The sequence below is a fragment of the Plectropomus leopardus genome, chromosome 2, assembly GCF_026936395.1.
Source record: "Plectropomus leopardus strain MGB_pleo_1.0 chromosome 2, ASM2693639v1, whole genome shotgun sequence".
NCBI classification, from domain to species: Eukaryota; Metazoa; Chordata; class Actinopteri; order Perciformes; family Serranidae; genus Plectropomus; species Plectropomus leopardus.
The window spans coordinates 33,021,318-33,043,247 of NC_142177.1; the positions used below are offsets into that span (position 1 = coordinate 33,021,318).

The 21,930-nt window shown below is 39.5% G+C and overlaps 1 protein-coding gene across 11 annotated transcripts in view; it reads left to right on the plus strand.

The window, feature by feature from the left end:
- rap1gapb (RAP1 GTPase activating protein b) overlaps window positions 1-21,930 on the plus strand; it is a 145,600-nt gene that overhangs the window by 106,210 nt on the left and 17,460 nt on the right. For 9 of the 11 annotated variants that reach the window (XM_088069079.1, XM_088069070.1, XM_088069066.1 and 6 more), the window contains 9 exons: window positions 8,330-8,377; window positions 11,489-11,527; window positions 11,712-11,897; window positions 12,930-13,033; window positions 16,808-16,886; window positions 16,985-17,038; window positions 17,131-17,214; window positions 17,307-17,407; window positions 17,840-17,969. In XM_088069079.1, the coding sequence (XP_087925205.1) occupies window positions 8,339-8,377; window positions 11,489-11,527; window positions 11,712-11,897; window positions 12,930-13,033; window positions 16,808-16,886; window positions 16,985-17,038; window positions 17,131-17,214; window positions 17,307-17,407; window positions 17,840-17,969 (816 nt within the window). In that variant the 5' untranslated portion in view covers window positions 8,330-8,338. Of the gene's footprint in view, window positions 1-3,884; window positions 4,337-6,546; window positions 6,583-8,329; window positions 8,378-11,488; window positions 11,528-11,711; window positions 11,898-12,929; window positions 13,034-16,807; window positions 16,887-16,984; window positions 17,039-17,130; window positions 17,215-17,306; window positions 17,408-17,839; window positions 17,970-21,930 lie in introns of those variants that run through there. The other 2 variants (XM_088069058.1, XM_042508989.2) reach the window with 2 other exon arrangements.

The window sequence follows — 21,930 nt, forward strand, 5'->3', positions numbered from 1 at the left end:
ACTGTATTTTGACTCACTCGACCATTCAGCCGGTCAATGAATCAGTTAATCAGTCAGCTTACTCTCTCGCTGTGCACTCCTACTATCTGTCTTTCTTTGACAAACACACACTGCGATTGCTGGTAATCAAGTCAGAGAAAAAGAGATGTGTATCTCTCAGCCCCTCAGGCATTCAAAAAGTGATGCAGCGGCTCCATATTGTCTCAGAGGGCAGGAGACGGAACGTGATCAGCTTAAAATAAGTCTGAAAGTCCAGCAAGACACTTCCACGTCAAACCTGTGATTCCTACGCTGATCTTGGTCTCATCTACTGTACATATTGGATAACAACACATCGTGGGACTCTACAACAGCTTTAGCCAAGATGTCACTCTCACCAACGCAGCTTTGCAATCAGTATGCTTTAATGACTAAAATAAGGTCCGTGCTCAAAGTGTGAGTCTGAATAGTAATTCATGTCTCCCTCACGTTTTGCCATCATGTAACAATTACACATGATTATCAGGCATGTAATTAGTATTCAGATTTCCTCTGTAAATGTTCTCAAATCCCAGTCTGGCATTCAGCTAAAGCCCATCTAGACCTGAGTAAACAGATCGACAGGAATAAAAGGTGACCTCAGGATGAGACAGTGGCCCTCATTTATAAAAAGAACGTCCCATAGAAAACTGGGTCATTTCCACGCAAAGTTCGGCATTTATCAGCGTGGACGTGAGCGACTACGATTAAATCTAACGTCAGGTCTCAGCTTGTGCACACATTTTGAGTAAGCGTGGACATGCAATGCAGCAGGACATCTGGCTGAGTTGGAGAATTGTTATCAGACCATAGTCTGTGCTGCATCTAAATATTTGCAGCCATATATTCATGACTCAAAAAATATTTTGCTGCCCTCTCTTACAACTGTCAGCTGCCTGCCTCTGCGGGACTGTCTGCAGGCTGATCACTGCTGCCTCCTTTTTTTTTTAAACACTGAAAAGCCAAAGCTTGTTTAGGTCATATTTTTAGATCATTATTTAAAAAAACCTATGTAAATGCCAGTATTCAAGGCAATTAAACTTTGACCGCTGTTCTGCGCCTCCTCAGCCACCTGTCGTGCTTGAAGTGTTGATGGCACTCCTCAGTTTGCGTCACTTATAAGCTTTTATATTAATATTGTGATAAATAATATTAGACATTAAATAGTTACTTTTTATTGATATATTTAGGCTGTAGATCTGATATTATAGATTTACAGAGTAAAAATTGTGCAGCGCCCGGTAGCTTAGTGTATAGCGCTGGTGCCCCATGCACAAAGACAATGTCCTTTCCACAGAGGCTGTGGGTTTGCTTCCTGCTCGTCGCCCTTTGCTGCATGTCATCCCCTCTCTCCTCCCCTTTCACGCTTAAATTCTATCCTGTCCAATAAAGGAAAAAACGTCTAAAAAAATCCACTGTAACAGTTTGGACCACAGCAGTGATTTCTTATCATATTGCATTTTTCTGACTTCATTGGATTAAACTTTTCAGGCTGCCAAACAGAAGCAATTGGTTAAATTGGACCTTGGCTGGTTCTATTTCTAGCGTAGAGAAATGTCTTTCTCTTGGCCGTAATACGCCTCTCCATGTCCCAGGGGGTGAGATATGTAAATGATGGGGTTTTTTCAACAGCCACATTTATCAACAGCCGGTCATTCTTGCGCTATGATCGGCGAGGTGACAACATTTCACGAATCACAGGCAAGCCATATCGTTGGATGATTTCTCCACTCGGATCTGCGCTGGTCTTTACATTAGATAGATAAAGGCAGGGCCATCCCGGTGCAGTATCACTCCACCTTAAATTACCTCTGTCCATTCACAATCTGTATTTTGTGCACTTTAATTCAAGCTGTGTAACCTCTGCTCCTTGCGTGTACTTACCATTGATTTCCCTCTGGGGAATCAATGCAGATAGTTTGCAGACAGTCTTTATCTTCTATCGCAAAAAACAGTTAACATATAAAGAAATAATCTGTCCTCTTGAAAGCTTTCAGCGTTGTCTATTTTGAAAAGTAGGTCAGTGTTTTGCCGATATCTGATGTTGGGAATGCGCCTGATGGAGAAGGCTGCACAGAAAGAAGAAGCTGCTTTCACAGAACGACAGCTCCCCTTCCCTCCCACAATGCCTCCCTCTTTTTTTTAATCTCTCCTTTTCCTCCTCTGTCTTTCACTATCTCTTACGCTCTTGTGTTATACTAGTGTTTAACTACGCACAGATGATTTCAGAGGTGCTGAGGTTGGCTAAGTCCAGTCCAGATGCAGTGGAAAGTACATGATGCAATTTCACGTAGAGTCCCCAGAGTACATCACTCATTTATTAAGGGGTGAGATTGATATTTTACAACCTGGATACCATTTTACCATGTTTTTGTTTCTAAGTGACCAAGGGGAAAAACATTTTTTGAAACTGGTCCAGTATTGAGTGAGAGTGCTGTAGCCAGCAGTGGCGAAGCAGGCTGCAATGTAATCAATCGGGGGCATGTTTGCATCGTTAATTTATGTCCACTAAAAGTGCTTGTTTTTGCCACTGACATGCTCAGATTGTTATTATAAGTTTCTCTTAACTTAAAGAAAAGACCCCTACAGAGATTTTAGGGCTTTTTTGGTAAAGACTATAATCCTTTTGATTAATGAGAAACAGCCTTGAAATTGCAATACCAAATCAACCATAGCCCATTGAAATGAACAGTAATTTTAGCCTGTATATTGTCAGCACACACCCTAAATTCATCTGGGTGAATTTAGGCTTTCATTTAGTCAGATTAGAGTTGGTAGTTGTTGGAACACTGGAAAAAAAAATATTTTGGTTTTTGTGAGTTTTATTGTGTTTCTATCAACTTTGAGTGACATGTTTTATGTAGATAAAGTTACTGTTCTTGAAACGGAGTCTGGTGTGTTTGACCACAAGTGATTCTGGGGCTGTTTCTGAGATCTTCCTCTTGAACAAAAAGGTCCGTTTCTTTAAGGGGTGCTTCCCATAATGTTGTCAGACACATAAAATAACAATTTCAACCTGTCAGTGGCAAAAACAAGCACTTTTAGTGGATGTAAAATTGAGAGTGCACCAATTCCCCCGAGGGGTTACATTGCAGCCTGATTTGCCGCTGCCGGCCACAGCGGCCGTGCTGAATACTAGATTCATTCTTAAAATTGTTGTTCCCATTAATCACCTAGACACAAAAAATAGGAAAATGTGGTCCAGGCTGAAATATGCCAAACTTACCCTTCACTAAATGATTAGTGCATAATAACAATCTTACTTCGCCAGTGGCTAAAACAAGCACTTTATTGGATGGAAATTGACAGTGCACAAATGTGCCAAATGGTTACATTGTAACTTGTTTTGATGCTGCTGTCTGCTGGACTAATTTTGAAAATTGTTACTCCTATTTCTCAAAAATATAGGAAAATAGGATCCAGATTCTTACTGAAAGTACCCTTTAAATTTTATCATTCGTTTATAATGGCAACTTTATTGAAGCATTAATTGCAAAAAAAATGTCAGTGAGAAAGGGATTGAAAATCTGAGTGTTTGTACAGAAAAAGTGGCACATGACAAACAGCTCACAATCAGCACTGCAGGTATAATTAACCTACTTCTCAACATGTGCTGTAAAACGCATCGTAACATAAACTGTAAAATGTGTGGAAACTTCTAGGTTTGTCCTCAATTGCCTTTGCGGTAAAACAAAACACTGACCTGTTTTCATGTTTATGTCTGGCTCTCCGTATGGAGCAGAGAAGAAGTGTTTCTCAGAAGAAGGCTTGAGAAATACAAGATAAAAGAAAAGAGGAAGAGAATAGCCTTATACTGTGATTCAACAGAAAAGAGAACTACACCGTTTTCTTTTGTGCATCTACATGCAACTGTGTGTGTTTGCATTAAAAGGAGAAGATAGTTGTGCACAAGGAGGGGAGAAAGATCGTTCCTCCCTTCCTCCTACTTCCTACAAAATAGCTGTGTGTGTCTATAGCAGGGTGAAGTATGAAAAAGGGGAAGGAAGAGAAATGATATTCTCACACCACGGCGCAGACTTTTACCTCACACACTGCTGTATGGATTCTGATTGACAGCCATCAAGTTTTCTCAGCTAGCGTATTGCCTGAGCGACAGCGAGTGTGAAGTGTCATTGTCAATCTCGCCTTTCTCCTCGTGGCTGACAGTGACATCAACACCCTCGCTCTTGTCAGCTTGCCTGCATCCGTACTTGTGGGAATGATGACTGAGCTCAGGGTAGCTAAGAATGCCTTATTGGATGGACTGCTCAACAGTCCCCCCAGTAAGCCTTTTCTCAAGAGACGATGCCTAAGTGATGTGAGTATTTTTCACTTGCCAGAAGTGAGAGATTCTTTTTGCTCTAGTTATTGTTGCTTGTTTAATTCTTAAGGTAGCTTAGAGACAGAAATATAATATATGTTTGGTGCTGCAGGACAGTAGATATTGGATTTTTGTACATTGTACAGATAGATACATGCTCCACTGCCCTTGGATTTATCTCCATACAGATCAGCTGTGTTTGGGGAGAAACTGCCTGCAGCACAGGCATTTTTTCTTTTTTAACCCAATGATAAAATCAGAAAAATTCTGTGATTATGCTACTTTTACTAGGATAGATCTACATAGCTATGGTTGACATTCTACTGTACTCCCCCACAATCCAGGAGTGCATCTTTCTCAGGAGAGATTCAACACTGATGTGGTTACTGTATGGTTCACTGATAATCTGGTCAGCATAAGACAATGTTTGTTGATGTTTGTTTTGCAGTCAGGAGAGCAGTATCTCCCTGAATATCATATGGCACTGTTTATTTTTCACATGCAACAATAGACTCCCGGCTGCACCTTCGGCTTTACGAGGTCATGGTCAGGTGTGTGGCTTTGTGTGCTTTTATGGCAGGTGATAGGTGTAAGAGTGTTTTAGTACATGCACGTGCAAAATGTTTCTATGCATGCACGTGTACACTTTCCCGTGGTTTTGTGTGTGTGTGTGTGTGTTTTTTGCACGTCCTGCAGCGCCCCTCAGTAAATTTAAGCTGTCATGTGGAAACATCAGCTTGGCACTTCAGTCCACTTGTGTTACATGGTGAACAGAGGGCTCACCCCGCACCAAGCACAGCCGCCAGGGCTGCTGCAATTCTCTTCAGCTCATGTTTGAGCTGCTTAAAATCCATAACGTGGCTTCTGCATATGAGAAATGCACGCTTGCAAGTACCTCTGCTTAATTGTACAAAACACTAAATACTGTTCTGTTGGAGTGCATAGTCCAGGTGTCATTATAAATTCAGTACCTGGATTGAAGCCTCTTTTTCTAATGAGTTGCACGAGTATCAGCAATGCCAAACCTAGCACATTTGGTTCCCAAGGCAAGGCTCTTTTTTCTGAACATTTTCTCCTTTTAAATTGATTCTGTGTGCCCTCTCTAAATTCTGGGGGTTTTGCAGGTGTGTGAACGCAGTGAAGGCAAAGTTCTCTACGAGGTCTTTTTTTCCTCAGCTGCAGTTTGTGACTCACTGGGTTTGGAGTTGATCTGTTGATCCAGTGAGGACTGATCAGATCAATAGATGGAAGGAGCAGCTGCTGAAAGTGAACGCAAACTTTTACACCCAGCAGAATAAAAGACAAGTTTCACTTTCAATGTGCCTGATGTTCTGCTGCTCCATCTGTGCTCCAAAAATAGAAAATCTATTTGTGGTGCCAAATATTTCAATAAAGGAAGAGTGCCACAAATATATGAATGTCCCATATGTGCAAATTTGAAAATTCCATCCTGTTTTTGTGTGCCCTGTATGCCTTTTTATTTTTTTTTTATATTTTAATGCTCTCCACATACACCCCAATCCATAATTTCCCTGATGTTAACCCTAACCCTAACCCTAACCCCCTCACCTGAGTGGCCCCCTAGGTGGCTGCCTGCCTTTGGGAAGATCCACCTGGGTATCAGCACCCGCTCGGGTACAAAACATTACACCACAGCTGGCATTAAAGCCCTTTGCCAGGCTGTCCATGTCCAGTTCTTTTTGTTTCCTGCCTTGTACACTTTGTATGTGCCTGTTATCTGATTGGTAGGTTGAGTGTCTCATTCACACATTCATGCTGCTGTGTGCTTCCAACACCTAACTCACAGTGTCTTCCAGCTAATTTGGCCGTTGCGTGCAGTCAGATGAGCTGTTGGCTATGGCAACAGAGAGAAGCACCATGGAGCTTTGAGGCTCATTTTCCCCTAAGAGATACTTGTTTACACTGTGTTTGTCTTGAAGCGTGGAGGAACGATTCTTTTGGAGTTGAATGGTGTCTCAGTGAGATTGGTGTTAAGTGGGGGGGGAATGCATTTCAGCGCACTGTCGGTGAAATTAGGAATTACGGGGTGTCAGAAATTCCAACGAGAGGTCCCATGTCTTGAGACTGCACGGCCAGCTTTTACAGTAAGCAGAGATGAATAATGAATGAAGGCTGCAGGGAAAGCATATCAACACAACTGTCAAATCCATGTCCCTTTTTGGATCTGTGTCAACTCTCTTCCCCAGACCTCGGACCTGTTTGCCATGATCGAGAGGATGCAGGTACTGTCAGCGGTCCCCAGGCTCTGCCGTTTGTTCTCGTTCTTCCTCCCAAGCTTTAATCAAAGGGCATCCTCAGATTTTCACTCGCTTTGGACATAAAACTTCCATTTACTTCTATTTTGAGACTCACGTTTTCTGCTTTTCTTGCTATTTTTGAATTCCAGATCACAACCCTGCTAATGCAAAACTTTCATGTGTGTCGGTGTATCTCTCTCTTTGCCATTAATGTTTTTTCTGTATTTGCAGCAGTGACAGCCCTAGGCTGCCTTTGGAAACCTGATGCTTGTGAATGTGCTGAACAGAGCCTTTTTGTTGTCTCTTCACAGCTGTGTAGTTTTGTCTGCGTCACCAGATATGTGAAATATTGTTATGGATTTGTAGGGATGTAGTTTCATACGGCCACGCCAGGAGCTGTCTGGACACTTTACAAACTGATGGTGCTCAGCAGTGCATGATACCACAGAGAAAGGTGGCTTTTGGAGTTTGTGTCTTACACCAAAATTACTGTCAAAGTGGTGGCATTTGATGACTTCAGAATGAGAGCAGGCCTCTTGTGCACTGAGCTGAACTGCCAACCAGAGTGATTTCTTCCACTGATGGGCTCCACCAGCCCCAATGCAGCCCACAAAAACTAGTGCCAACAGTGCTGGTCACAATGCAAAAATATTGTCTGATTTCAAGACCATCAGTTTGGTTTGTCAGGGCCCTTTGGATCAACTTAACATGATCCTAAAACACTAAAAGACATCATTTTAACCTGAGCTTTCCAGTATGATGATATCTTAGGTGGAAGCATAGAATTATTTCTGAAAAGGCACAAAAAAAGTGATTTATGTTCAGAAAATGTAAAACACTGTAGAGGCTTAAACATTTGTATGAAGTTCTGTTGGAAAAAACAAAAAAAATCACAGATGTAAAAGGCGTGATGTCTAGGTGTGAAGATCTGAATCACTAAAACATTGATTATAATTGTTATGTCTGAAGTGTTTTTGAGCTGCATGGGTATTAGAGGGGCATCAAATCGAATTTATTTTGTTGTTAAGCACCTGAACAAAACAGAAGCAGAACTTCTGAGCTACGGACGACAGTAGCATGTTTTCTTAGTGCGTTCTCCAACAAGTAAAGGGAATGAGGGAGGGAGAGAGAAACAGAAGCAGTGGAACAGTCTTCAAAGAATAAATTTAATGAAAGCATTTCCAATTTCCATTTGATTCATCTTCCTTAGTCCCTAAAAAAAGAATGTGCATCAAATCAAATGTGATACGTTTCAAATCTTGCTGCAGGGTATTCCACACAAAGGGGCCACTGATCAGGAGTGCTTTGTTCCTCATCTCTCTCTCTCTCTGTGCTTTGGGATGTGTCAGTAGTTATGAGTCAGCAGAATAAAGATAGATAGAGTAGATGGAAAGCCCTGTTTGGACACTTTTGGGCCCTTAAGTGGAATTGTGGTTAATGATATCTGCAGTATGGCATGATGGAAACACCTCCCCGTGCTCTCATGGATCTCCACTTATCTGTTTCACCAGCTATAGCCCCCGAAATATCACTCCTTTTTACTTCCTCTTTCTGTTGTCCATGTGGTGATTGAGCTTCTGTTATGTAAACATGAATTATTGTCACAGCGAATTATCTCGCTCTGTGCTGCTGCATAAATTTCAAAAATGTTCTGTATCATGTGTCTCTTTGTTTATCTTTGTGAACTGGTTCTGTAGATATTTCACCTGTTCTCTCATTTTTCTCTCTACAGGGTTGCAGAATGGATGAGCAAAGATGCCCCCTCCCTCCCCCCCTCAAAGTAAGTCGCAAATCCTCACATCTCCTTATAGACCACAGTCTGGTAAAGCATCCGTAATGGCAGAGTTATAAACCTTTCCTTATCAGCTGTCAGACAGGCTTTAGGACGCTCACTGACTGAGTTAGAAACTCAACGGGGACTAGGACTGCAAAATCCTAAGCTTGTCCTATTACACAGACAAGCTAATGCATTTGGCAGTGAAGACCGGGAGATACACTCAGCCGGAGGTCTGAGGTCAAGTCAGGAAGGGCAGATAGTAGATGGTAATCATCTGAACGGAGAACAGAAACCATTTATTACTGTGGACTGATAACAATCAGGTAACCTGGTGAGGGTTTGACAGCCCTGTAATATGTATGAAATGGTTTTAGACCTTGCATCCTGTTGGCAGGAATAATTACAGGACCTCATTTACCAATGTGTGCATAGAAACGCTCTTAAAATAAGCGCACCAGTAAAACTACCATCGCATTGATGACACATGCTCTCCGGCTGATTTGCTCATACCACCATGCGTAGGTTGGTGAATTGGTGGATGTCTGCATCAGCATGCTGCTACGCCGGCATCTCTTTATACAAGGAAATCCATTCGCCCAGAGGGGTATTATGGAGAAAGTTTTTTGATGCATTAGTAAATTAATGCTTTTAAATATTGTCTGTGTATTTATCTTTTACAGGAAAGAGACAGCCAGCCTATCTGAGGGAACAATTAATCACCTAATAAGTATATACAGATCCATAACACATTAAAACAGGATTGTTGTGTTATTAAGTTTTAACTGCACCTCCCCCCCAATCTGGCCACCCCTGTGAAAAAATTCTTGGGGCACCACCGCTGTAACAGCCTCCACTCCTCTGAGAGGCTCTCCACAAAATGGTTGAGCCGTAGCTTTAACGGATTTGTTTCGATGCGACCACAAAGAGCATTAGTGAGGTCGGCCGCTGATAGTGGGCGATAAGGCCCAGCTCTCAGTCAGCATTACAGTTTATCCCAAAGGTGTTGAATGGGGTTGATTTCGGCGCTCTGCAGGCCAGTCAAGTTCTCTCACACTAAACTTTGATAAGCATTTCTTAAAGGACATGGGTTTGTGCAGGGGGATAGTGTCAAGGAAAGGGGCCTTCTGTAAACTGTTTCCACAAAGTTGTCTACATTATTAGTGCGTCTTGCAGCAGTTATGTTTCCCTTAATTAGCGCTAATGGGCTTAGCTCATACCATGAAGACAGCCTTGGAGCTAATTTATACATAAGTATGCAGGCAGACACATAGCCTACTTTTAGTGTACCATGGCGCATGTGTGGGTGAGTTTTGCTGTTTGTCTGCATATTTTTTCCTGTTTCCTGTGGATATATACACAAATGCGGACAATGTGATGAAGCTACAGTGGGGACAGGCCTTTTTGGCAACTCTTGAAGGTACACCACGTAGAATTTTCCTAAAAAACTATATATAGACTCATACAAAGAAATCGCTTTCAATCATCACTAATGACCTATTAGCAGTGTGCGGTGGTGTATTTATCACTAGCTGTGTTTTCTTAGTTTCTAATTATTTTGCTGTTTTGGACATTCTGGGAAAAGCTCTCAGTTGAGGTTGGCACTTCGTACAGGTGGTGACCAAGAGTGTATCCAAAAGGAGGCTATGAAAATTGAAGACATTATACTGAGAAAAATGCAGATATAGCAAGGCAAAACAGTAAGCTGACAAAGCTTGTTCCAAAACAAAAGTGCATCTTGAGTTGGCTTTTACTTTCACTTTTGCTGCAGAGAGTTTTTTTCTTTACTGACAGTTACAGACAATTCCTGCATAGTTATACCTCTGACACCAATAAAACGTCAGGATTTGGTAGTTGCCTTTTCTTAGAGAGCTCTGTCTAGATAAAGGTCACGCTAGCAGCTCTTTGTAGGTCAATTTCAACTAGATAGTCACTTTGGCTCTGACTGAAATACCTCAACAACTATGGAATGGACTGACGTTAAACTGTTCACAGGCATTCATGGTTCCCAGATTGTTCAATATTTTAGCAGTCAAAGGAGGCATTGCAATAAATCCTATTCCATCCCATTGCAATAAATGTTTCACAAATAACATATTGAAAAGCTAGGAAAGAATTACATTTATAATGTTCATAATTACATATTTAGTTATGTTACAGAATTATTATAATTTTTTAGGACACAAGGTTGACATGATTGGTTTCAGATAAATATCTCAATGATTTTTGGATGAGTTTTCATAAGATTTTGGTACTAACAGAGTGAATCCTGCTGACTTTTCCTCTGGCTTAATGTTCATGGAATAAAGGTTATATTTTGAGACAGTTACTTTCCATTAGTTGAGTACTTTCAACTTTGCTATCTATCGTCAATATAACCTCTAATGACACCAGGCTCACTCTGCTGAGGTTGTTGAAAGGCATTCTCTTGAAATGGACAGTGTTTTTTTCCAAAAAGTAAATTGAAGCATTTTGTCACAAAATGTTTTTGTTTTTTTTTGGTTTTTTTGCAGAGAAGACCAGAATTGTACTAAATGGTACTAAAATGACCACTGGTACTAAATACAACCATTAGATGGTAAAATGGGAGATAAAATGTGTGTCATTATGTGATGTCCAGTGATGTATTTTTAAAAAGTGCTACATGCATTAGCTGCCAGACTCTAAAAGCACCTCTCTCTCACAAAAACACTTTCATAGTTAGTAAAAAGCAAGACACTTTCTTTATCGAGTGATGGTTGTGCTGTCGTCTCTTTTTCATTTCAATACTGAGACACATAACACCCACTTATTATCAAATATTTGAACTTTTATCAAATGACAAGGTTAAATGAGGTCCAATAGTTATAACAAGAGAGCAGTGAGTGCAGATCGAAGCCCCAGATAAATGTTGCCAACTACAGAAAAGGGCTATGCATTCACCCAAAAGAATAAAGCATTTGTCAGAAAGCCTGCTAATGTAGTCGCTGTCATGTTTGCAAGATAGAAAAGTATCCTTGAAAAATGATGATACTGTTGTTGATGCTTGTTGTTATTTTCCTCAAAGAACCAAAAGTGAAAGTATGACTAGAAGCGGCTGTTTGTCAGTTTGACTCATATTCGTTTCCCTCCCTGCAGACAGAAGAGGACTACATCCCTTATCCCAGCGTTCATGAGGTACATAAAATGCTCCCTTCGCACAAATAACTCAAACACGCTATATCTTTTATAATGTCAGACACTGTAAAGCTAAATGGGTAAACACCAAAGCACACATTTTGCAACAATGAAAGCAGTGCAGTTTTTGATGTGACGCACTGACTAATTTCTTTTCAACATTTTTGTTGTTAATCACTGTCAGGTTCTTGGTCGCACGAGCCCTTTCCCGCTCATCCTGCTGCCCCAGTTTGGAGGCTACTGGATCGAGGGGACCAATCATGAGCTTAAAGACCTGCCAGAGGCTGAACAACCCCCCTGTCCTACCTCCCACATCAAACTGGAGACGAACAGCCTTGCCAAGATCTACAGGAAGCAGTTCATGGGCAAAGTGAGGATGGGAAATGTTGTCTGTTATTATCATGAATGTATTATAAAGAAGTCGGGTATTATGCATCACCTAAGTAGCAATTATTTACTCAGTCTCCTACAGCATCTTAAAATATAAATTCGGCTTTGGAAAAAAGTCCCATATTTCCGTTATCTGAAATGTACTTGCCTGATATTAGTGAGCTGCGTGGATCAAAATAACAGTTGCCCCTTAAAAACCTATCATGTCAAAAAGTAATAAAGGCGAGAAGATGACAGAAAGGCAAAAACAGTCTGCAAATATTGCAAGAGGGTATTGAACTACACAAATAGTACAACTTACATGACATTGTCACCCACGAGTGGGAAATGGTCAACTTAGTTCTTCAAACGCGCCCTCTCTGCTTTCCCCTCCAGCAAAAGCAAACCTTTTCACATCAGCTACCTCTGTCCAAGTGAAAGGGTCTTTTTTAATGACAGGGGACATTGTCAGTGTCTAGAAATGCATTCATTGCATAGTTTATGTTTTGCATTTATACCCTACCTCAGAAATAATAAGGGATTCTTTAATTTGATATAGATAAGAAAGAGAAAATGCAGTATTTTGTAAAAAAAAAAAAAATTGGTTTAAAATAATTAATAGAATATTTTTCAGTCAAAACTTTTCTGTAAACTCATTTTGTATTTTAAAAAAATCGGGAGAAAAGATACATAGATATAGAGAGATTTAGAGATATACATAAGCAAGAATAGCAATAAGGATATATGCAATGTTTACAATGTGTAACATGTTAAATATAGCCTTCATTCAAGACAATAAACATATTGCCTACTTGTAAGTGCAGTGTATCAATGCAATGGTGTGTTAAAAAAAAGAGAATTATAAAAGTCAGAAACCTTGTCTTACACCTTTTCCTCTGGGGGCACTGCAACTACTTTTCCTAATTTAAAAGATTCTTACTCCATTTCCAATTTATTGAAGCGTTTTTCATAGTCAGTTGCTGAAGGAGTATCCATTCCTGCATTTAACTTTCTTCTTCTTATCTGCCCCCAGGAGCACTTTAATTATTACACCATGGATGCTGCCCTGGGCCACTTGGTCTTTTCCATGAAGTATGATGTCATTGGGGATCAAGAGCATCTGCGCTTGATGCTTCGGTACAGTTTTCTATTATCTTTATCTCTAACCTGTTTTCTCTCCCATTTGTGCTTTTTTTTCTTGCCAGTGCCTTCTTAATCACGTTCCTCTTTTTTGAAATATCTCCTGTAATTGCTCTTTGCCTTCAATCTATTTTCCCTTTCTATGTTTCTCTCTCAACGTCTGTTTCTTTACACTGAACCTGCCACAACCCTGGCTTCAAGTGTCCATGTAATGCAGTGATTTTTGGCGTTTACTCATCGGTCTCCCAAACAGAACCATTCCACATAGCGTATTTTCACACATCACTTGACCGTTCTGGATAGGTTACGGGATGCTTTATTGTTCAAAAATAGTGTTAAGTCAAGCAAAACTGACAGAGAGGAAGAAGAGCATTTCTAGTCCTCACAGAATTTTCAGATATATTTTCCTGCTTGAGTGCTGACAGTAGGCAGAGCCGCAGCAAGGCACATTTCCCTGTTGTCAATGGATGACCAATAAATTTTCCTATTAATTAAGTATGACTTAAGACATCTGCTGCCTATTTTACACAGTATGACAAACTGCTATTGTTAGGATTGCAACACGAGTACAAACAGTACTTCTCCTTTACAGAATGACTCATTCACAGTATATTGTTTCTGAAGTGTTTTTAAGCCTCTGTGCCAGAGAAAGCCATTGCCAGAGGCATTATTGTCTGTCCACCTGTCCACCTGTCACATTTTTGTAAACACAATATCTCAAAAACGCCTCGACAGAATTTCTCTAAATTTAGCACAAATGTCCACATGGACTCAAGGATGACCTGATTAGATATTGGTAGTCAAAGGTCAAGGTCATTGTGATCTAGCCTGTCTCATTCTCATGAACTAGGTATTTTAATAAAATTTAATAAAGGCTTTGAGGCAATTTCTTCAAATTGGGCACAAACATCCACTTGGACAATGAACTTGATTAGTTTTTAGTGGTCAAAAGTCGAGTCATTGTGACCCTTCGACTGCCTCATTCTTGTGAATGAAACATCTCAAGACAGCTTCAGAGAAATTTCCTCAAATTTGGCAAAAACATTCTCTTGGACTCTACAATGAACTTGATTAGTTTTTGGTGGTCAAAGGTCAAGATCACTGTGACTTTGCATCCAGCTAATTCTTATGAATACAATATCTCAAGAGGACTTTGAGGAAATGTCCTCAAATTTGTCAAAATCGTCCACTTGGATTCAACATTAAACTGATTAGACTTTTGTGGTCAAAGGTCAAGGTTACTCTGGCCTTGCATTTGTTTCATTCTTGTGAATGACATATTTTAAGAAGACCTTGAGGGAAGTCCCTAAAATTTGGCACAAAGGTCCACTTACACTCAAGGATGAACAAATTAGATTTTTATGGTTAAAGGTCATTGTGACTTTTTGTCCATTTAAATTTTGTGAACTTGATATCTCAAGAAGGCCTTGAGGAAGTTCCACAAATTTGGCACTAACGTCTACTTGGACTCGACAATGAACTGATTAGATTTTGGTGGTCAAAGGTCAAGGACACTGTACCCTCAAAAAACATGTTTTTGGCCATAACTCAAGAATTCATCCAAAATTTCACACAAATGTCTAAAAGAATACAAATTTTTAATTTAATGGCAATATTCACTGTCATAGCTCAGGGACAGAAAAGGAGACTTTTGGTCAGATAATGAATTGGTGACACTAATCTTGGGTGTCCATCATCCAGTGTGATGATTGATTAGATCTTTTGTACTGCCAAGTTGAAGATATGGTTGAGGCATTCAAGTTTAAAAATATATACAGTGCCTTTGCAGCAACTTCCATATTTGAAGCATTGTCAACTGTCATGGCTACATATGAGTCTGGAGAGCCATGTGATATATATTGCAATTTGAAGGCATACAATGTGGAGGCATGCAACTGCGAGGCTGTAATTCTAGTTTTAACAAATGTAATCTCAGGGAGGCCTTCAGAACACCTGCTTTGGTGAGCATCTGCTCCGTCAAGCCTCTAATGAGCTCCTTAGAAACACAACTAAACACATGCCAGGGTCCAACAGAGATTTGTGTCATTTATGTTCTGGCAGCTGTGTAATAATGTGAGTCTAAATAGAAGTATTAAACTGTTTGTGTGGAGCATAAACACTCAAGCTCCTATGTGTAAATGACTTTAAAATCTTAGCTGCAAAGTGCTCAACAATCAGCCCATTGTTCATCTATGTTGTACATGCGTAGTGGCTCCCACCCACCATCACCCAAACTTGTGCTTACACCGAAACTCCTTCACATTGTGCTAAAGACAGATGTGGGGGAGCGAGGCAGAACTCGACTCACTATATAACCTGTGAATTAATTTTATACCCAAGAGACTCCACTCCAGATTTTGATAGCTGCATTCCCTCTTTGTTAATGGAGCGTTAGAGTGGATGAATGTTGTCAGGTAACAGTCACTCAGCCCACAACATTTTTCACACAGTGATGTTTTCCACTGGGTGGGCAGCACCCATAGTCATCCCATCACCCCATTCAAACTCAGTCACCTCAGCTAGTGTTGTCACAGGCATTGACTCATATATATTTAAATCATCTCACCTTCACAATAAGATCACAGTAGATCTGGAGGTGTGTTGCTAAGATGTGTGGCTGAGTTATGTTAGCATGCTTAACATGTATGAGTATAGTCAATGGTCAGTATGCACATACCTGCCAACATTGGGCTGTGGAAAAAGGGGGAGATTTTTGGGGCATTGGCTGGAATGGCCCATGTTTTTTTTTTACAACCTATAATACTATGATGATTTTTAATTATTTTTGACAATATGCTATACTATGGCTGACCAGTCACGAGCAGCCCCGTTGAATGCAAGCGCATGGATTGGCTGACACAGGAGGAAAATCACCTTTCTGTATAATTTAATAACTCATTAAAATGAAATATCATAAAAATGATCACCTTAACAAACACCAGGGTGATACCATCAGTGACAGACACCATCTTTGGGAAAAATGTATTTGGTGTGCACTTTGAGTTTTTAGTTTGGCCTATGTCCCATACACTAACATGGAGGGGTGGGCTTTATGACCTATACTGCAGACAGACACCAGGGGGCATTTTGAGATTGAAAAGTTACACCTTGGGAGAACTGTCATGCTGTCCATCTTTATTTACAGTCTATGGTATGTATTGGGGATATACCCATCTCTTTTTCTGGCTGTTTATAGTAAACCCACTTACCAGCCAAAGAGCCACTGAAATGTATGGAAAAGATACCCACTTTCTCCTCACTAACCTACCCAGCTACTTGATAGTGCACCCACCTCAACAACTACCACTACACCACTGGTTAGGAGTGTGTCCACCCAGTGCTAAGGTTGGCAAGTAAATTTAAGCAACGATTATTTTTAAAGATAATGTAATTTTCAATAATCCCAGTTATCTGGCTAATATCTCACCAATGACCTAGACCCAGATTATTTTTCACCACTCAATCCTCAATTTAGCTCAGTTTTGGTGGTGTTTTTAAGGTACCCCTGAAATAGAGCAGTGGGCACCTAAGATACAGCAATGACGTCCATTTGACCCTCTTCCAGGCAAAAGTGACTCAAACACATCAATGTGTAAAGGCCATGATGCTCCAAACTCCACATTGTATCTATAGGAAAGGTCCCCTTTGATCTGGTGCCTCATTTGCATGCATGCTAAACATCAAAGAAAAACGACATTAAAGCAGGAGGATTGCTTGGGATTAAAATCTGAACAGTGAGCATTTTGACTTTTCAAACTATTTGCCTTTCAGCACAAAACTAAAAACCTACCATGATGTGATCCCCATTTCCTGCCTTACCGAGTTCCCAAACGTGGTTCAGATGTCCAAGGTAGGCAGTTAATATCACACACAAAATATACATTTAAAATAATTTATTTCAGTATATATTTGAAATGAGAAAAGTTGAATGCACTTTTTTACTTGCAGCTTGTTTGTGAAGAAGTAAACGTGGATAGGTTTTATCCGGTCCTTTACCCAAAGGTAGGCACTAATCCTCGCTTCCAAAAAAAACTTTGTTGTTATCCACGAGCACCATGAACCTGACTGGAAAATTTCTCTTCTCTCATCCTCAGGCATCAAGGCTTATTGTCACCTTTGATGAGCATGTGATCAGCAACAACTTCAAGTTTGGGGTTATTTATCAAAAGTTTGGCCAGGTGAGTGCGCCTCGGAGATACCACTGCTAATCTGTGCTTTTTGAAGCCATGTGTCACTCCCCCTGAAAATGTCCTTTGCTTCCTCCATGCAGACATCAGAGGAGGAGCTGTTTGGAAACATGGAAGAAAGTCCCTCCTTTGTGGAGTTTTTGGAGTTTCTGGGCCATAAGATTGAGCTTCATGACTTTAAAGGGTTTGGATGCTCCTCAGTTTAATTCCTTTCCATTTTCAGATTGAAGTGCTTTTGCTTAATTCTCAGCACAGTGCTTCACCTCATGTCTGTCAGAAGAAGGCCATCTTTTACTTTGCCATTGATCAGAGTTCGCTTTAAATGAATCCCTGAAAAAGCGATTTAAAGTGTCCTGATATTTGTAGAGTTGCTGACATTGTGATTGAGTAGGCAGAAGAAGTGCCCTTGGCATTCCCTCAATGATGGATGAGCGTGGATGGGCCGAGCGCTCTGAGAGCACGCACTTACGTTCCACTCCTAACACTGCTTTGTCCTCTCCTTTCTTTCTTGCTCTCGGCTGTTCACCTCAGTCCTCTCTTTCCCTTAACTTCTACTGTTTTTTCTTCTATCTCCCTTTTCTTGCCTCTGTCCTTAAATCTCCTTTTTCTTCCTCAGGTTTCGGGGTGGGCTGGATGTCACTCATGGACAAACAGGGACAGAGTCGGTCTACACAAGTTTCCATAATAAGGAGATTATGTTCCATGTGTCCACCAAGCTGCCTTACACAGAGGGGGACTCTCAGCAGGTACAGTGACAGTGATTAATTATCAGGGTGACTAGTTTGTGTTTTAAAGGCAGTCTTCACCGTCCTTCACTAACTGATTTGTGAAGGCCTCTCCATGTGTCTGACTGCAGCACAGCAGCTGGTCAGGACTATTAAATCCAAATTTAAGTCTTTTAAAGATACACGATGCAGGATTTTCCCTTAAAAATACATTATACACAAGTAATCCCTTTAAATCGTCACTTATGACCCACTAATACTGTGTAGCGGTGTACTTATCTGCAGAGATTCTGCCTGTATTTCTTTCCTGTGTTTTCTGTTTTCCTCTGCAGCATGCATCATCTCGCAGACCCAACACACACACACACACACACACACACACACACACACACACACACACACACACACACACACACACACACACACACACACACACACACACACACACAAATATAACAAGGCAAAGTGCCAAGCAGATAAAGTTGTCTTTGACTTTCACTTTCGCTGCTGATACTTTGTGCAAACAGTAACCAACAAATCCTGCATATTATACCTTTAACTTAATGTTGGTGACATGGGATGAATCATTAGAAAATCAGTCTGCTAAAACTAAAATCTGTGATTGAAGAGATAGTTTGGCATTTGGAGAAGTTGATTTTAATTAAAAAAAAATGAGGAAACTGACTTGAAAAATGGAAGTTATTATAACTATTATCTTAATTTATGTTTACATTATATACATGTGTTAATTTTACCCAAAAAATTTTATATTTACTTAATATTGTGCAGTTTTGGCAACTTGTTTAAACCAAGTTTACTTTGCTTTATTCTGTATTCTGCTGGTGTCAAACTATACTATATTTGTCTGTTCTTAAACATGTTAAAAAAACAGAACTCACAGATCTCCTGACTTCATTGTTGGCAAAATCCTAGTTTTGATCGAATTTAAGTGAGACTAACTTGGTTTGCTGAAGTCAACACTTAGAAAGAACAAGATTATTTCATTTTTAAGTTGTAACAACTTCACAGAGTTTAGTAAATGCAGTTAAATTTTAAGTAAACTTAACAAGTTGATATAAAGTAAACATAGATTAAGAACAATAGTTATATTTACTTTACTTTTCCAAGGCAATCGGTTTCCAAGATATTTTAAGATCAAGCTGTCAGATTTTACAGTGTGTCTTAATGGTGCATGTGAAGCTACTGACAGCTTAATTAAAAAAATCCAGTCTGTGCTCTAAGATAAACTCTCTGGCTGACAACGGTACCTTTATATTTATTGTGCAGACATTAGAGTGGATTTGATCTTCATCTGACTCTTGACGAGAGAGCAAATAAACTTATTTTCAAAATTGTTAAACTATCCGGTCAAAAACTGAACATCAGTATCCAAAAAAACCTTCATATTTTCTTGTAAGAAAACTTTATGTTTGCAGTGCATTTGCTCAGCAACATGCACTTTTTATGTCTGATGCCCTCACTTTCCCTGCTATCCTTGAGAAATATCTTTATTTTATTTACGGTTTCCTCGAGCATTTCAGTATTCTCTGCTGGCACTGAAGTTTCTCTTCTGTGGGTTTGCAGCTGAAGACTTTCACCTCTTTGATGAAATGTTGCAGTGAGCTGCATTAGTCCGCAGCTGCTCCTCACAGCCTCTGAGAGTGTTTTGAACTTTGTCACCACAGTAGTCCTGCACAGACTGTCCATATTGCCAAGGACATAAACAACACCCACAAAGGATGATTCATGAGGGAACTCAAGAAAAAGAGGCAAAGTGCAATCGTAATGACATAGCATTTTTTCAGGAGAGACAAAGCGCAGCATTAATGCAGCCAGAACCGACTGATCCGATTTGAGTGGATGTACAGCATCAACAGATGTCAAGTGTCTCGATCCAGCCCCACACTTGCTGAGTTTGTTCATCTAACTGTCCTCGATGATGCTTGAGTTTTGGCGGTCCATCTGCACAGTGAAAGTGAGATGAATGTAAGTCAGCTATCGGGGCTCAGAAAGCCCCTGAGCAGGTAAATATTAAAGCCGATAGCTAATAAGCTCAGGGATGATGCAATAGTAACCTGGCTGCCCGACTATTGCAGCCACATGTTTCACTCTCTGCCTTCACTGCTGTCTTTAACCCTCTGAAACCTGAGCAAATTTGTTCAGTTTGGGAAGAAGGCAATGATCAATAATAAATGACTTATACACTAATGAGCCAACATTATCAAGAAAATGGTGGGTTTTTTTTAATTGAGAAAATGACTGAAATTTTAGTAAAAAATAAATAAATAATTGAATGAATGAATTAAAAAGACAGAAATTAATTGGAAAAAGTGCTTAAATTTTTAATAATTCTGTAACATAACTTTAAATATTTTATTGTGATAAGTAGCTATAAATATAGTTTTCCCTAGCTTTTTCTCTTTTCCCTAGACAACAACTCTGGCTTTTTAAAATGTATTTCCTAAATCGATTAATTTTTGTGTAACATTTCTAATACTCATTGCCTTTTTTCCCATGTTTTTGAAAGAAATTGCAACAATTTGCTAAGTGTTCAAAGGTTTAAATACTTGAAAGCAGTACATGAAAAGTGATGCTGCTCCAGGTTTCAAATGTACAACAAAGACATAACCTGAATTTCATCATTGGTTAAATTGAATTCTTTGTTTTACCCACAAAGGACTGCAGAAACAAGATGTGATCCTAATTTTCTCTAAAGCGGTGTTATTTGTGATTGTGTTTAAAAGCGCTGCAGATATAAAGTAATTAAAAAGCTAATTAGAAGCCTTTTGATGAAGGATAAAAGTCTAAAACATTTGTACATATTTACTAAAAAAGAAAAGTGTGGGTTATTAGACTCTTACTTTGAACTATAAAACATTTTCCATTTACTTAATATTTCTGGCTTTGACTGACTTTAACAAATCATGAAAACTTGGCCGGGCCTGAAACAGATGGTTGATTGTTCTCATGTGAACGAGCAGACTGTAACTTTAACAGACAGATGCTGTAAAGTAATTAGACTGCTATCTGGAGGAGAATAATCTATAAATCCCAGAGTAAATGTTTGTTAAATTATACTGTGCACACAGTTGGTCAACTCTTGAGACGTTTTATAGTCACATCAGCGAACAGTGCAGCTAACAGTTGTGAAGTCGCTTTGTTGAAAATCTGCACTTTATTGTGTTTAACAGCCTGATGGCTGATGGAGGGTAATCGACTTGTGCTACTGCAGCGCAGGTGTCACGTTGTTTACTGAGGAGGACTGTGGGATCAGGATCTGTTTTTGCAGAGAACATTTTTGTCTGAGCATTTCAGTTTATCAGCAAATTGCATCTGCCAAAAAACAGATGTATCTGCTTCCACTTATAGGCTGCAGAGTGATTCGGGTCACAGTGTCTTAATGATAAGAATCGATTTCCATGTTGGAGGGCTGAGCAGAATATATTTTGACATTCTGATATCTATCAGCATTTTAGAGTATTTCACTCTTTGCTTGCTGTAAGAAGAACGTTTCTAGGACAGTATTTATTGGTCTCGAACTGGAAATTCCCCCCAAATACTGCCAAGTTAGTATTTTTCCTACAAGTTTATAGTTTTATTTTTTGTTTTTAAATAAAATAAATAAATAAATGAAATTGTTTTTTATCATATTTATATTTATATTTATATTTATATTTATATTTATATTTATATTTATATTTATATTTATATTTATATTTATATGAGTGCAGGGCTTTTACACGTAACAAAGTATTTCTAAACCCTTGTATTGTTACTTTTACCTAAATAAAAGATCCGATATAAACAGATCGAGTTTTATAAAAATGATAGTAGTGAAAATTTTAGGAGCAATCACACTGACAAAGTGCTATTTTCTGAATTGTTTCAAGCCCCTTTTCCACTGCACAAAAAACTCACTAACTCCAGCTAACATCTGGCTTTTTATTGCAATGGTAGCAATGACAGCACAAAAGAGTACAGT